The 16,326-nt window shown below is 44.9% G+C and overlaps 1 protein-coding gene and 1 long non-coding RNA gene across 7 annotated transcripts in view; one reads left to right on the top strand and one right to left on the bottom strand.

Annotated features, from left to right (window-relative positions):
* Positions 1-16,326, top strand: part of LOC116415098 (uncharacterized) — a 211,485-nt gene that overhangs the window by 90,493 nt on the left and 104,666 nt on the right. The window contains exon 3 of one of the 2 annotated variants that reach the window (XR_015290818.1): positions 12,033-12,422. The exons of the other annotated variant lie outside the window; for it this stretch is intronic. This is a non-coding gene — a long non-coding RNA (uncharacterized LOC116415098). Of the gene's footprint in view, positions 1-12,032; positions 12,423-16,326 lie in introns of those variants that run through there. 2 annotated transcript variants of the gene reach the window in all.
* The window catches only part of LOC100870138 (cuticle protein 8-like), a 101,359-nt gene that overhangs the window by 72,393 nt on the left and 12,640 nt on the right, over positions 1-16,326 (bottom strand). For 2 of the 5 annotated variants that reach the window (XM_086903592.1, XM_086903601.1), the window contains exons 2-5: positions 15,567-15,775; positions 11,367-11,595; positions 10,460-10,759; positions 1,607-1,731 (exon numbers count right to left, since the gene is read on the bottom strand). In XM_086903592.1, coding sequence (XP_086759718.1) covers positions 1,607-1,731; positions 10,460-10,759; positions 11,367-11,595; positions 15,567-15,775 — 863 coding nt within the window. Of the gene's footprint in view, positions 1-1,606; positions 1,732-2,372; positions 2,641-3,698; positions 7,943-10,459; positions 10,760-11,366; positions 11,596-15,566; positions 15,776-16,326 lie in introns of those variants that run through there. The other 3 variants (XM_086903609.1, XM_086903616.1, XM_086903614.1) reach the window with 3 other exon arrangements.

Genomic DNA, 16,326 nt, shown 5'->3' with positions numbered 1-16,326 from the left:
GACCTGTTCCCTCCGCGTTAACGATCCAACCCGAAACTTCCTTTCCTCTCCGTTCTCTCGGTTTCTGATCAAACGGGAAAAGGAAATTCTCGTTTCTCTCTCGAGGAGGAACCACGAATTTTCCTCTTCCTCTTTGTAAAAAAAAAAAAAAAAAAAACAAACGTGTAATTCGTTGAGCGATTTGGTTGGAAATGCCTCGAACCGATCCTCTCTCGAGAAGACGGTAAATTCGTTCGGTGTCAAGAAAGGGATAATGGAAAAAGGGTATCCGTAACCCTGTCCAGCGCGCTCTCTCTTCTTCCACGCCACGTTCTTCCGCCAGTTCTTTTTTTTATTTCCCTACCACGTTCCGGGCCATCTAGCTTGCGAGACTATAAAACGCTTCACCCTCTCCTTCTCCCTCTTTGTCTCCTCCTTTTCAACCTGCATCCACACCTGTGTGTGCTCGTTTCACAATAACGCCGAGCCATGCTGTGCTTTTTTCTCTCTCTCCCTCCATCACGTCCCTTCCACCACTTTGGCGGTTTTCACCCTTCGTCGCCTCGTGTGTAACCGAGTAAAGGTCCGAAGTGCAAACGGGAGATACGTTCGGAGAGAACGCTTGTTGGTCACGAGATGTTGTCATCGGGTCGGAAATTCCATTTAACCGGAGGACTGAAACACGCGTGTCGTTCCAACCTTCGTTGCACGTTCTACGTCGATCAGAATGATACGATAATTGAACCGATAAGGTAATTTTCCACGGGACGCCGATGGAGATGAATCGTTGCGTTGTATCGAGACCTGGCAACGCTCGTCTGAAATTCTTCCGAAATTTAATACGTGTTTTTCTTTTTTTTTTCTTTCTCTCTCTCTCGAAAGAGAGGGAGCGAGCGACGTCCGCGTCGTGTAGCAATTAACGATCATCGATGTTCGGCGCGGAGTCTCGTTTTCGAAATGGAATTTAAAGCAACCGGTTTAGATTTTATTTTTCCCGGGGAAAATAGAAGTGACGTTTCCAGTCGTGTTCAACCTACGAGAAGAAAAAGAGAGGAGTAAAAAAATACAGGGGAATTTTTATATATAAAACGTTTTTCACCTGGAGCGAAATATTTTTCACATTTCGAGAATTTGTCAGAGGCGCGTTATTTTCGCGTCCCTTCTTCACGTTCCGCCTCGAATGTATCGTTGTTATTTCACGTCAAACGATCTAAGTTGGAACTCAAATTCGAAACGATTAACACGGAGAATATCGAACGAGTATCGTGATACGTTCGTGATAATCTAGAACGATCTATATAAAAAAAAAAAAAAAAAAGAAAGAAGAAAAAGAAAATTTCAATCGGAACGAAAACACTCTAACTTCTCGAACGAGTTGGAACGAAGAATAGAACGACGTGTGCGACGTCGCTTGGTGTTGAGAGGAGTGGATGAAATTTCGTTATTTGTGGTGATAATGGACAAGTACGAGAGACATCGTATCGTATACCACTTACCTCGGATCGTGGTATATCTATGGCAGACAGAATGGCAACTCCACGAGCAAGCTTGGTTCGTTGGTTTACAGTTAGACGGGAAGGGCGGTCGTGTATCCATCGTTGATGGCGATGGCTCGTATTAAACCTACCTTAGAAGCTGGTCGCCCCATGCGTTTGCATGTCGGCTTCTCGCAAACCTGGTCAATACGAGCACGAGAGTGCACGCACACAGGTTCCCTTCTCCCTCGGCTCTCTCTCGTTTTCTTCACCTTTTCTTAAGAGAAAAAAAAGATGCGGTATTACAAATGCAGTACTCGAGATTGATAATGGAACGACGGGAGTGGCAATTAATTCTCGCGAAATTTATTCGAAATTCTGCGGATATTTATTTATTCACATTTTTTCCCCTCTTTCTTCCTTCTTCGCGATTTTACTTTTTTTTTTCGAGAGAGAGATTAAATTCTTCTCGTTTCACGCATTGAACGAGCAACGAAATTGCGAAATTTTTAATCGATTCTTGCGTCGGGGATGAGATCGAAAAAAGGTGAAAATATATACACGCGAAAATACACGTGTACACACAAGAGCGTAATAGACACTCGTGAGCGCTCGAGCGTCCCTGTACTAAAAGTTTCAGGGATCGAGGTGCGATTTATACGCGTGAAACAAAAACCCCTAACAGGGGAGTCAAAGTTTAGAATTGGACGCTCGAATGTATACGACGTGAACGAGCGTTTTGACACGTGGTCGAGGAAATCGTTGGTAAAAAAATTTGGAACAAAAGTTTGTCGAAACTCGCGTCGCGAAATTTTTTTCTTCTTTTTTTTTCTTTTTTTTTTTTTTTTTGCTTTTTTCTCTCTCCTTCGATTCAATTCGAACGATGCGCGTTAACTTCGGTAGCTCGTTAATACTTACCATTTCTTTTGTTCGTGATCCCACTTCCTTGCTCGAATTGGCCCGGAAACACAGTTTCCCCTGGTTTTTCACCATCCTCTATCCCCGTTGAGAACAGGAATGCCGAGAGCAGTGAATTTCAAGCGTGGTAAAACTTGGGAAAAGATGTCTTGTCCGCGGCCAGTTAGCTTTAATTTGGAGCGCGGCCAGTTCACGGTTATTAAGAACCGACGGATCATATCGCGGACCGTTTAAACTTTCAATTCTCTCCGTGTCCTTCCTTCGACAACGTGACTACCAAAAATGATATCACGAATATACAAATGAAAATATCGAAATATCCCTTTGTCTCTGACGTTTGTCCAATATGTTCGATAATAAACAATTTTAAAAAGTATGTGCACGTCCTTCTAAATATATTTCGTTCAATCTTCATACCAACGTTTCTTACGTGATACGATTTCGTATTTTCTACTCCGATTCGATTCGACTGACTTTGTTTAAACTAACAATATCGTTTTCGAGAGATAACGTTTGCGCGTTAAAAGAAAAAAAAAAAAATCGTGTCGACCAATGGTTAATCGGAGTGATTATAAACGTTACGCGCGTTCCTTCGTTGAAACGGTCGAGTGGTTGATTGGGGAGCCACACGAGTTAGTCGTAGCGTAACCAGCGGGCTAATGAAAGTCCCAAGTTTTTCCAACCGTTTTAAAAGTTTCCAGTTAACGAGGGACGCGATCGATAAAATTTACCGACCTTTACTGGCCCTTCCTCGGATTGCTAGGACGACCGCGTTGGGTAAACGAAGGGAGAAAGAAAAGTGGAGGTCGAGGAATAATCGCGTAATTGAAACGCGTTAATTTCGAGGAAGCGTTGTTGGCTCGTCTCGATACTCGTCTCGACCCGTTTCTGATTACCGAGGCCGTTAACAAGAGAGGGATGCATCGGGGTGGCATTAATGCGAAAGGGTGTCAACCAGGTCCTTTGACGCTCGTTAGTTACTTATCCAAAGGGAGGAGGGTGGCCGCGATAAAGGATCATCACAGACCTCGAGGTAAGTACGAATAAAGAAGGCAGGCCGGGAAGGAAACGCGTTGAAAAAGCTACCGTCTGTCTTCCGGGATCCGCTCGTTTTCACCGAACCGACCTGAAAGATAGAAAATTGCGGCAAAGGAACACACAGAGAGAAAGAGAGAGAGAAAGAGAGAGAGAGAGAGAGAGAATGAGAGAGAAAGAGAGAGAGAGAGAGCGTCGAAGAATCTATATCTGAAAGCGAGGGAACACGGGCAGCTGGTAACGTCGTTGGTAGCTTCGTTAAAAAAGCCTCGAAACACACACTCTCCATTCTATCCTTCCTTTCAACGTTTCTTTTTATTTATTAAACATCGTAATATGTTATAGTATGTACAATAATATACCTATCTAATCTAACGATATCACTGCGATTACAGATTCTTCCATGGTTTTCGTTTTTTTTTTTTTTTTTTTTTATTTCTTCTCCCTCTCGTCGATTCGTTCGATTGCGTGGTGAATGCTTTCTTTTTTTTTTTTTCTCTCTTTCGCTTGGCATCGTCGATTAAAGGAGTTACAGACTTCCGAGTGTGTGTGTGTTGTGTACGCGTGTGTGTATGTGTGCGTGCGTGTGTGTGCGTGCGTGTGAATACGACGAGCCATTTTCGTATTTAATCTCTTCCTACTCTTCTTCGCGCATTTGTTCTCTTGGTAATCGCTCGCACCGCTCGATGTTTCCGTTTCCGCTGTACCGTGACATTTGAACTTTCCGTTTATTTATCCAGTCTGTTGCGTGTCGACGACGCGGCAGGAGGAACATGGCGTCGTTCGTCGAAACCGAAGCGAAACGAACGAACGTCGAAAGAGAGCCAGGAGAAAAATGAATCGATCGCTTTTTCTCCCCTTCTTTTTTTTTTCTCTTATTTTTTCTTATTCGTCTTTCTTTCCTACGATTTTTCGCGGCCAGGATATCACTTTCTCTTTCGGGGAGGAGCAGAAAAGACCACGAATAACGAAGGGCAAAGCGATTCGTGCACGGTCGAAGGATTCAAAATCGAAGCCGGCCACCGGACTGTGACAAGACCCGAATCGAATTCTATTCGCAGCCCCGGAATTCGATTCGCGACGAGGTTGTTGTCCGCCCGGAACGAACGAAATCCAGAGTTTCGCTCGACGCGCCTCTTTTCCTTTCTCTCACGCGTTCCACGAACGAGAAACGGATCCGAGAAACGTCGATGCGCGCCGTTCGCCTTTGACGATCTTTTTTATTCTTTTCGTTTCGCGTTTACGATTGCTTTCGAAAACGATTTTATTCGATAAATAACGCGGGACTTATCGTAAATTGTTCGTTTGTAGGAAAAACGGTTTGTAAAAATCCTCGATTTCAATCTTATTATCGCGCGAGAGAAACTATTGTCCTATATTATACTTTATTTCGTCCTACTTATCTTAAACTTCCGTTTCGGCAGTGGGAATGTGTGCTATTCTTTTTTTTTTTTCCTTTCCTTTTCTATTAACCTCGACCGATCTCGTCGCAACTTTACCGGGAGCGGAGGAAAATCGATGCATTCTCTTCGTTTTCGAAAGATTTATCGAACGAGCTCGGTAACGGGATTCGAGTTAGCTTGGAAAACCGCCTCTACTCGATCGGTGACGGATGAAAAAGGAACGAAAAAAAACGTAATCGTGTATCGGCGCGAACGCAGAAATAGCGATCCTCGAGGCGAATCCGTAACGGGGGATCCCTCCGCTTAATGGACCACGACCTATCCACGTTTCGCGCAGTTTTCACGAATCGAAAAATCCCCGAAACTTTTTCCCCTCCGATTATTCTCTCTCTCTCGAGCCGTGGCGCGAGTCGTTGCCCACCGTTCCGGCCGCGCGTGTGCGACTCGACTTCCTTCAACTTCGTTTCAACATCCTCGAGAAACTTGCGCCGAGAAACGTTGACTGGCTCGAGTTTCGAGGTTATACGCTACTTTTCTCTCCTCCTCCTCCTCCTCCTCTTTCTCTTCCTTTTCCTCTGCCACTCTCTGGATCCCTTTCGACCGTTGTTCGCGCCCGCGTGATCCAAGCGGAAAGTTGGAAGAAAGAACCGCCACGGATGGATAGGAACGCAAGAGTGTGTTGTGACGGAGGGGAGTGGGGAGTGGTAGGATTCGATCGGACGCGTGATCGATACTTTCGCGGGGATGTCTGCGAGGATGATCACATCGAAACACACACACACACAAATAGAAAGTGAAAACTCGTCGTCGTTTTCAATTCCGCGGACGGGGTGGATCCAGCGCGATGATCGGCGAACCTCGACACGCCGTTTGAAGAAGAAAAGAAAAGAAGAGAAACTGTGGAGAGAGAATGGGAAGCGATTTCGAGAAGGAAGGAGGAGAGATACGTAGTAAAAAGGAGGAGGTTTCGTTTTCGAGAAAGGACAGCCCCGAAAAGGTTTGGCGTTCGTACACGGTTCGCGGATCATCGAACAGGAGGAACGGCGAGTTTGTACGAGGCTTGGCTCGAAGCGGGATCATCGCCTTCCACGACCGGTGCCTCGTTCAGAATCGGCCATGATCCGGCGCTCGATTATCGATCCGCGTCGAAGGGATCGTTGGGATGATGCTACTCCGCCCGCGAAACTCCATTTCCACGCGGCAAACGCGATTACTAGATCCAGCGCACATCAGGTGTTCAGGTGTGAGAGAGTTGGAGCGCCGCGCATTACACGGCGTGTAACTATCATCACCCGGCCACAATTTATAATACAGACGCTATGTACAGGTTCCCGTGTTTGGCCGTCGACGCTAATACCCGCTCGGACAGATCTGTGGCGCGCCAACGTCAGCCCAATTAGCGTTTAGCTTTCGACCGCCTTTGCCAACGTCCTCTAACTTCTCGATTCCATTCTTTTTTTTTTTTTCCTTTTTTTCGAATCGTCGCGCAAGACGAAGAGTCGCGCGCGCGCGAGGTGGAGAACGTGGCTGCATCGTTTACAGGAAGCGTTTTTCACGGTGTAAATGTATGCACGATTTTATACAAGTGAATACGCCGTACGCGCTATGGTTATGGAACGAATAAACGTAACGATGTAGAAAAATGAATATCTACGCGATGTGGTGTGCGCCAGTTTTCCACCTTACCCCTGAATTTTCGCGACGATTAGAGTAATTCGGCTTTCGACCGCGGCTTTAAATCGCTCGATCGATGATATATATCGCGATATCACGCGAACGAATTTGTATGAAAGCCAATCACGAAACCAATCCGGGCAGCTAAAAATCATGAAATTCGTCGAATATTTGCCCCCCTCCGTTGCCCTGTTGGAATCGATAAGCTTGATAAACGGAACGATCGTAAACATTCGGAAAATTAGAGCGCGGGAATCCCGGCCGGTCGTAGGGCGACCGATTATTTTCGCCAACAATAATTTCCCGTAATCGTTTTCAATCGGTGAAATTTCTGTTTGCATTTCTGAGTGTTAATCGGGTGGAAGGGATTTGCCGCGACCGTTTTTCGACAATGATGCACGCCCGACCGTGCTGGTGGTTGGTGGTCGCCGTAACGCAATATTTAACATTCGTATCGCGACACGTGACGCACGGCGTCCACGTTTTCGCGCTCGATGAAAATCGGTCGAAGGATTTTTCTCGCCGATTAATCGACCAACGGAACCGATCTTTCTCTTTGGTTAACCAACTTGGGTGTGCATCCTCCAAGAAAGCTCGAGGAGGATCCTTCTACGAGTCGAGTCACGTTTTATTTCCCGTTGTCTCGCGCGCATCCCCCATTTCCAAGATTCGACCGATCGTAAAACGTACCGCGAGACGGTTGTTTCTCGCTTTTACGCCTCTCGTAAATCGGTTCCTCTCGCTACGGATTATCGAACCACCCCTCCTTCCTCTCCAACCAGAAATTTCTGACCCATCTTCGGTATTAGCGTCGACGTTCCCTTAACTTTAAACGTTTCCTTTTTTTTTCTTTTCCTCTCCTCTCTCCTTTTCCTCGACCGAGACGCGATACCTTCCGGTACGCTCTCACATGCACACACATCGATCTCGATTCTCGGACGAATCGTTCGTCTGCGCGTTTCTCTTCCAATGGCTCATCCAACGAGACGAAACACGCGCACCATATTTTTTGTTTTTCCATTCGACGCCCAATCTCGTCGAATCTGTTTCGTTTCGCGAGAACGAAACTGCATCGTTCATCGAGATTAATTCGCGAACATCGGAGCTCACTGGCAGGTACGAATATGTATACACGATTCGATCGTAGCGTAAATGTGTAATTCCTTTTTACCGTTGAGTTTTGGGCAGTATGTACGTAATTCGTTCTCGCGGAGATGTGCGTGGCCTCGACTCGAGGTCGATTCCCTCCAACCTCGTTGGTTGTTCGCGCGATTCTCGCGACGGACCCGGTCGGTGGCCCGTCTCTAAGAAAATAAGGCGTCACAGCGACGATTCGTTACACCGCGTTCCACGTTTACACCGAGGAGGATATGTACAAAATGATCAGAGACACCAAAAGACAGCTCGAGGATAAAATAGGTCCCGCCGTTCCGGTCTGCATCGCTTCTGGTCGCTCGCCTGCAACAAACAAGCCATCTCGTTCTCATCCGCTCCGTACTCGCCATCCTCTTTCGTCAAATCCAACCCTTTTTATTTATTATTATTAGCCGAGCTATGTATATAGCTATTGTATTGAAAGCAGTAGCAGTCACGCTTTGTCTCGATCTTCTCTCGCGACGCCCTTGATATTAAATTAATATCGCAAGTTTCTGGAATTCCTGGAAGTCAGCTCGCGGCGAATCAAGGGTTAAACGTATCACGTATCGTTGGATTAAATTCACTTTCGATATTGGATCGAAATTTTTCTTTCTTTTCTGATTTGTTGCGCACGCAGTTTCGTTTAGAATTATTGATTCAATCCGAATTAAAAGTAAGTTTATTTCGGGATATTTGTTGATAATAACGAAATATCGCGTTAATTAGCGCGAGTTATTATAAAATATTCTCTCGTGGAAATACTTTTCTCAAGTTTAAATTCAATTTTATCCCTCTTGATCCTTTGTTTTCCACGTTTCGGATACAATGAAACTCGTTAGGAAAGGAAAACGGCGTAGAGAAAGTTATTTTTATCGTTGCACGGTATAATTCAAAGAAGATTGTACGCGCCGTTAAAGTACGCCGTTCGAGAAAACATTGACATTTCACGTGCGCCGATCTAATAAATAAATCATACGGTTTCTTTCTTTCTTTTTTCTTTCTTTTTTTTCTTTCCCCTCCTCCCCTTTCTCCTCGATATAATTTCTATTCACGGAAATTTTCAATACGCCTCGGTCGGCCGACTTTGAGGAAGCTTTCAGGGAAGGAAAAAAGATTTTCACGGCGTCACTTTCACAGGGAATAAAAGTTGGCGAGACTTGTTCGCGTTCCTCGTGGAGCAAAGGTATATTTCGAAAGAAGAATAATCCGAATTATTCATTCCACCCGATAGAATTGTATCGCGACGTTTTCGAATTCGAAGCTTGAGAAGCGTTCGAAAAGAGACGAGACGAAAATGAAGGGAAGGGGAGGAGGACGAGTACTTTTAATAGTTCGAGTCGAGAAACGATGTCGTGGAAATATCTTTTTCTCGTTTTTTTTTTTTTTTTTTTTTCTCGCAAACGATACTTCGACCAACAACGCAGTTTCGAAAAACAAAAATCTATCTCCTCGCTCGCTTCCTTCCTCCTCCTCGTGCGAATGCTAATGGAAAGATACAACTGTACACTTTTGCCGAGATCCAATTTCCGCTCGATTTCGTTCCGCAGAAATTTCTTCCAACGATCCGTCGAAATTCTCTCGTCATTTGCATACGCGCTCAGACATCCTTCCCGTTATCCCCCATACGTTCTTCTCGACTTACGACTCCACCAAGAATTTTTAATATCGATAATAATCTCGTTCGAGACCAAAGTAAATATTCGCTCTTACGCCCGAATAAAAATTTTTCGAGCGAACAGAGAAAACAAAGAAGAGAGAGGACGAAAAGAAAAAGGAAAAAAGGAAAAACGAAAGCTACGACCGATCGAAACCGAGTTTTTATTAAAAATACTTAAAAAGGGAGGAGGACGGATTTAATGAAAATTCCGAAAAAAAATGTTGTTTTCCGAACTCGCGTTAAGGCGAAAGTATTTTCTCCTGGCCTATCCTGTTGGGAAGGAGGGAGGAGAGGGTACGGGAGGCAAACATTCTCGCCACAGTGAAACTCGTTTGCTCCGTGGCGAGGATCGGTGAATAAACATGCAAAACTTGGCGGCCGCGTAATTGCCAAGTTCTGATAGGCTGATTGCGAGAGGACCCAGATGCCGGCTCGAATCTGGGAGAGGACAGGTGCGCGAGATACGAGGCCAAATTTTCCAGCTGCCAGCCGAACCGAAACAAACGCGCGAATTAATATATACGAGGTTCCACGAGAAAATTAAGAGGTAAAGCGGATGCGTGCACGGTTTATGCAAAAACGAAACGTCCCCCCGTTTCGCGGGGATTTCGAATATCGTCATCGAAACTTGACGATCCTTTTCTCTTTTTTTTTTTTTTTTTTTATTTAATCCGCGGTGATCGTAAAACTCGTTCAACGACAAATTTTGCTTAACGTCGACGATGATTTCAACGGCGAAATTATTTGGTTTCACTTTTTTTTTTTTTTTTTTTTTTTTCCTAGCGACTCGCTTGCAAAAATCGCGCGCAATTTCGTACTCGTAGCTCGAGCCTATGTGCGGGGCCATAAATAACCCCGCGTGTTATAAAAGTCGAACCACCCGTTTGTTTGAAAAATGTTGCTCTGTTTTTTTCTTTTTTTTTTCTTTTTTTTTTTTTTTTTTACGGAGAATCGGTATAAATATTCGATCGAGGGAAAAATTCGTTATTGCGGACGCGAATGTTATACGCTTTCATATTTTGTCCCACTTATTACGCGTGTTTATTTCCATTTTTCCTCTCTCTCTTTTCTTTTCTTTCTTTTTTTTTTGAACTCCATCTACGTTTCGCAAAGCGAGAAGGTTATATCCATGATCGAGAGATGATCGGCGTTGTAAGATTACGCGCGTTGTAAACACTCACCATTTAGAACATGAACTTTGATGGACGCCGTATTGGCGTTGCTCGGTTTGCAGCTGTACTCCCCGGAGTCCGAGGGTTGCGCCGTCTGGATAAGGAGCCAAGACGTGGTGACGTCGCCACCCTTTTCGGTTATCACCGAGACACCGCCCCTGGGACTGTCGTAGCTCAAAACATGGTCGTTGTAGTACCAAAAGATGTAAGCTGGTGGCTCCGAGCTGAAGTGTATGGCGCACGTCAAATTTATCGTGCTTCCCGCGCCAACGTACAAATCTGGACCTCCGAGTATCGTCGCTGTCGGTACTGCGATAAAAACAACCACTTTCTTTCTCCTTTCCTTCCTCTCCCAAAAGTATCCACGTGCGCGTGGAAAAAGGTCGCAGGGAAATTTCGTTCGAGGCCGAAGAAACCTCTCGAGAAGAGGAGTGCTTTACCGGATCTCGCGCCAACTAACGAGCCGAAACTTTTCTTCATCGAGAGCCAAGGCCATCGAATGATTGAAATAACGAGGCCCGGCTTCGTTCTCGCGCTCTCCAAAATTAGGTTCAACGAGCCTTCCCTCGAACGCGGCCGGTCGATCCGGATAATACATTCGGATCGTTAATTTGCGAAACGGTTTCGAGTACGATCGACGCACAACAAGGGAGTTAGTTTGTTACGCGAGAAAGTGAGCGGTTGGGGGTTTGGTTTCAAGGTGACGACCGGTAGGCACTCGACGCTCTTCCGCGTCGTGAGAATAGAGAGAATCGAGCGAGTTTCAAGAAATTTTTCAAACAAATTTTCCTTCGAATTTTTTCTTTTTTTTTTCGAGTTTGATTTTGTTCGTACAAAAAATTGTGTTAACTCGGTTGTTTGTCGGTTGTTTGTATAGAGAGTATATATATATAATAACGTGATGATGGAGACTTACTGACGACGTTTAAGCGGAATTGATGCGACTTGACGGGGATGGTTGAGATCTGACATTCGTAGAGTCCCTGGTCTCTCTCCTGCGCCCATTTTATGCAAAGAGTCCATTCAGACCACTCGCTATTTTGGCCTGTATTTTGTCTGTGAAGCGCTTGGAATCGCTGATCGCTCGTGTAGGTATACGCCCCCGCCGTTAAAATGTGAATATCTCTGTGCCTCACCCAGGATACCTTTGCAAACGGAATTTCAAAGTGGGGTCAATGATGGTAATCGAGAGAGATCGAATAGTAGTAGGGGAAAGGGGTTTGAATAGACGCGATCATTGACTGAATTTCGTTGATAATGACGTACGATTCCCACCTGACTTTAAACCATTTATCCTCCAGACTTTTATGCAGATTCGGTAAACGGGGAGGAAAGGGTTCGTCGCCGGTATTTGAAAATTTAACCGACGATCCATTTAAGTGATTATGCCTCTTCGTGCAAAATTTTTACCAACTTTATTTCGAATTTTTCCTCGATAATCTAGACAAGGAAAAAAATATAAAATACGAAAGGGAAGAAAATACTCTTAAACGTCAAAATGTTTACTTTAACATCCAAAAAATTTGGAAAATTTTCTAAAAAAAAAAAATTCTCGAAAAATCACGGCCGATCAATATTTCAGATTCGTATCGTCGTGGCGTGAGATAAATATTTCGTGAAGAAGAAGAAGAAGAACAAGGCCAAGAAAAGGAGCGGAGGAAACAGAGAACAGCGGCGTTTCCGCGCCACAGCGTATAATACATAATTCGATGGGGACATTTAAAGTTCGGGGTGAAGTCGAGGTGAAGTTTCGCGTTCTTCGGGGACGGCGGTAATTTCGTCAGACCGGCGGGTACATGTGCTCGCCTACGGCCTCTTGCGGGGAAACGAGAAAGCAATTCTAGCAAAACTCCGACCATCGAGTCCATCTCTTTGGCCGAAAGAAACTTGCTTCGCGCTACGAAATCCCCGAAAAACCGAATCGAACCTTCCCCTCTTCTTTCCACGCGCGAACTTTGTCTCTTCTCTTCGAAGGAGGGGGCAGAGGACAATGATCGCGAGAAAAAAAGGGGGGGGGGAGGGAACAGCAGGGAGTAAGTAATGGCAAGTAAAAATAATGGCAATTTTCAAAAATGCACGCCGAGTATACGAACAAACTCCTTTCGAAAATGGAACGATTCAATCTAGCGATGCTCCTTTCCTCGCTAGGGATTCGATTCAACCTCGTTCTCGGAGTAATGCTGCTCAGGGAACGATTCGAAGCATGCGCCTTTTTTCGTTCTATTTTCGAGAGATCGAGCTTGTGTCTTTTTTTCGCGAGGATAATTCCGGGGGAAATCTTGAACCGGCCGCTTCGTCCAGACAGAGAGAGAGAGAGAGAGAGAGAGAGAGAGAGAGACAGCTCGTTTAGATAAATCGTAATCGGAGGGAGAAATTATTTTGTAGCCTATTGGCGCGAAAAATGAAGTTTCCCGTCGAGAGGGCTATTAGGAGCGCGAAGAGGGGAAGGGTAATCGGATGACCGGGGCTCTGATCCGGCTCTGGGCTGGCCAATCTGAATCGGTCGACGAAAATCGGTTGCTCTCAGCCGTTGCTTCGATTTTCGCGTTCGATCGAACATTAATAAAATTTATTTTTCTATCGTCGGCCTCGATTTCGAAATTCTTTTAAATTGCATCTCGAACGAGGAGGTGGTGAATAATTCCTTCTTATAAATAATATAAATATTGTATCACGAAAATTTTATTAACGGATAAGTTATTTCGATAAAAAAAGATTTGATATAAAAACGTAATATATATGTATATATATCGTGACAAGGGGGGAAAAAAATGTGTACGAGTCGTAGCTCATCGCGTTAACGTTATCGGACTTGCTTCTTTCCACAGCTACGCAAAGAGTGTTGGTAATTTGCATAATATATTTCTCGGCCAATCGAGTTCGCGAAGGGTTAATTTTGCGGGAAAAAAGGAGGAAAAGAAAGAAAGAGAAGAAGAAAAGAATAGGTGGCCTTATCGGGACGCTTGTAGTTTCTGAAAAGTATATGTCCGCGATAAAATTGGAGTCGTAAAAGGTGGTGGTATCACGCGCGGGCATAAACAACGAGTTTTATTGGTTCGTCGACCCGCGCTTGACTCCCGACAAAACGGGTGTACAATAGGTGTCGCAACAAGACATTAATAATCGGTGGTTGGAAGTTGGTGCACAAAAGGGTTGGGTCATTTGCGCGAGAAAGCTCGCCAAAAGCTTGTGAATCTTCTCTCCGATATATCCTCCGCAATTCATCTCTCGATGTAAACCGGAAAAGGCAGCTGTTTCCTCCAACTTCGAATCCAGGCGAAGCTGCTCGAGCGGCTCGAGTGTTGGCGCTACTTAGCGTATTTACTCGAAGAAGTTTACGTCTCCGCCCTGCGCGACGAGTTCGTTCTCGGGGAGGTTGGCAATCGAAACGAGGCAACGGTTCGCCGAGGGAGTCGACCGAGCTTCCGCGAAACGATGAATGTCGAACGTTGAGCAACGTTTGCGAGCAACGTAACTGCAAATGAGTCCTTGTTTGCTCGTCTGGGAACGTGCGAATACCTTTGAGGCTAAAATTCCAAGTTGTTACACCAAGCGTTGAAAATTCGTTCCTCGATTGTATCGTAAATCAATTCTTAATTTCCTTTTTCTTTTCTTTTTCTCTTCGAATTTGCACGCGAAGAATCGCGCGGAAAGTAATTTTTCTGGAAAAATTATACGTTTCTTAAAGAAAAGAGTTACTCTCAAGTAATCGTATTTGCGCGGTTATAGTTTATCGATCTTTTGATCTTTCTATGAAACGATGAATACGAGAGCCAGGGTTTCGTTTCGCTGATGAATATTACGCTGACGAAAGAAGCCAAGTCCGCCCGGATAGAGTGGAAAGCGGCGAGAATCACGTATCGAGGAAATCCGTATGACCTAGCAATTCGGACGTGGAGCAAATGGAATTTCACGGGTGACGCGGAACAACGAATGAAATTAAGGTACGTCGGCCCTCCACCGTATAATGAATTTACTTAATACGGTTTACACACTGGGAAATACTGAAATTGAACGGCCTTGTTTCCATCCCCGTATCCGCATCAACAATCTCGTTGCGCGATCTTTGTTTCGGCCCCCCCCCCTCCCTTCTTTCGCTCCAACTTTATTTCCACCAAGATATTAATCAAACCCGTGTTTTCGTCTAGAGAAGAGATATTCGCCGACACGGAACTTGGCAGGAAAGAGATTCAAGAACGATAAAGTAGTACTAATTTTATTTCAAAGGGAGGCGGACCGAAATCTGACCGAAAAATAGATTCAACTGGATTTATCTGGATTTTCTCGACCTGTTGGAAATCTTAACCTGTCTAATCTAATTCTCGATTCTGAAAATCGATGATATTTAAATTATTCGGTCTTCTATTTCGTCGTCCATCTCGTATTTCTTCTGACGATCTCAAAATATCATCACGCTTGGCACCGTATGCTCTACCAAAATACGAAATCTCGACGTAAGAGGCTAAGATACTAACGAACCACGTCCCGAATCCTCTTAACACATTACGTGTGTTGCGGCCGAGAGAAAATCGTTGGCGAAAGAGAAGATGGCCGGATCAAGTCAAGATATGCCGGAACCACGATCGCTTATAACTCCGTCAAGGTACTACTCGAGTACTATCCCACCCGCTACCTCGGAATATATACCTATAACCTAACATCGGGACCGCGAGCTGCTATAAAATTGAGTTTTCAGTTGCCTCGAAGGTCGATTAACGTCCAATCGAGCTCGAGCAACTCGATTATTTCCTGCAAATCGCTTTCCTAACGTCTTTGCGAAGATCGGGCTCTCTTGTTCAGTCAACGGTGTACCAGGCCTTTGTCGTGATTACCTTCCTGCCACAAATTTGTCGAAACCCCATGGAGCAACTGGATGGAGAGAAGTCTAGTATATATATATATATATATAGAGGTAGGTAACCATTTTTCTGGGACATTAACCTGTCTCGAACAATTTTCCGCGTTATCCCGGAGCAATATCCGTATTCCAACTCGGAAACAGGTCTCGAATAGAAACAAATGTTCGAGGAAGTAGTGTGGGAGGTCTGCGTCCAAGGAGAGAGGAAAAGTGGCGTGAAGTGGGACGACGAACGATGAAGGAAATGAAGGATCTTACGCTTTTGTCGCCCAAGTTGCGAACCCTACACGTGAGATAAGCGGTCTTCCCTATCAGCGCTGTCACGTTCGTGTTCTGCGAGTAGTCGAACGTAGGCTCCACCTTCAGTTTCATGTTGGGAGGATCGAGCATCTGGTTCCGTGGTCTACCCTGACCGCCGTGTCGATCCATGTTGTCCATCGTCTGTCGATCTCCTAAGCTCAGCGTATCTGCAACAACGAGGGGAGGGGGGAAAAAATCGGTTAGTCGAATAACCAACAACGTTACCTCGATCGTCTCCTCGATCGAAGGGAAAACAATTTTCGTAAATAGAAATATATACGCGACAGCGTGCACGATTTTCTTTTCTTTCCTTTTTTTTTTTTTTCCTTTTCTCTTTATCTTCTTTCCTTTCGTTCTCAAAGCGATTCAAATACGCGTTCGAAATTGAACGAATGGATGTTTTTTCATAATAGGGGCCGTGAAATAAATGGAATGCGTCGAAAAATAATTTTTGCCCTTGGCGCACGTGAAAATTCGTCCACGAGTTTCCACGAATAATTGATTTTAAATTCGGGCATCGAACGAACGAACGAACGAACGTACGTACGTGTATTTCCGTTTAGTTTTACGGGATGGGAAGAGGGGGAGGGGGGAGTGACGGGTTAAATTGTCACGTTATTGCGCGGTAGTCGGAAATCAGATTTCGTATTCGACTCGCGTATTAAATTTGCTTGTTCTTTCAATACCGTTGGCCGAGGATGTTTATGAAAACGCGAGT

This window comes from Apis florea, unplaced genomic scaffold, assembly GCF_048593485.1.
Source record: "Apis florea isolate Af1SG1 unplaced genomic scaffold, ASM4859348v1 contig_1615_pilon, whole genome shotgun sequence".
In the NCBI taxonomy this organism is placed as follows: Eukaryota; Metazoa; Arthropoda; class Insecta; order Hymenoptera; family Apidae; genus Apis; species Apis florea.
This window is presented reverse-complemented; position numbering and strand designations above follow the sequence as displayed.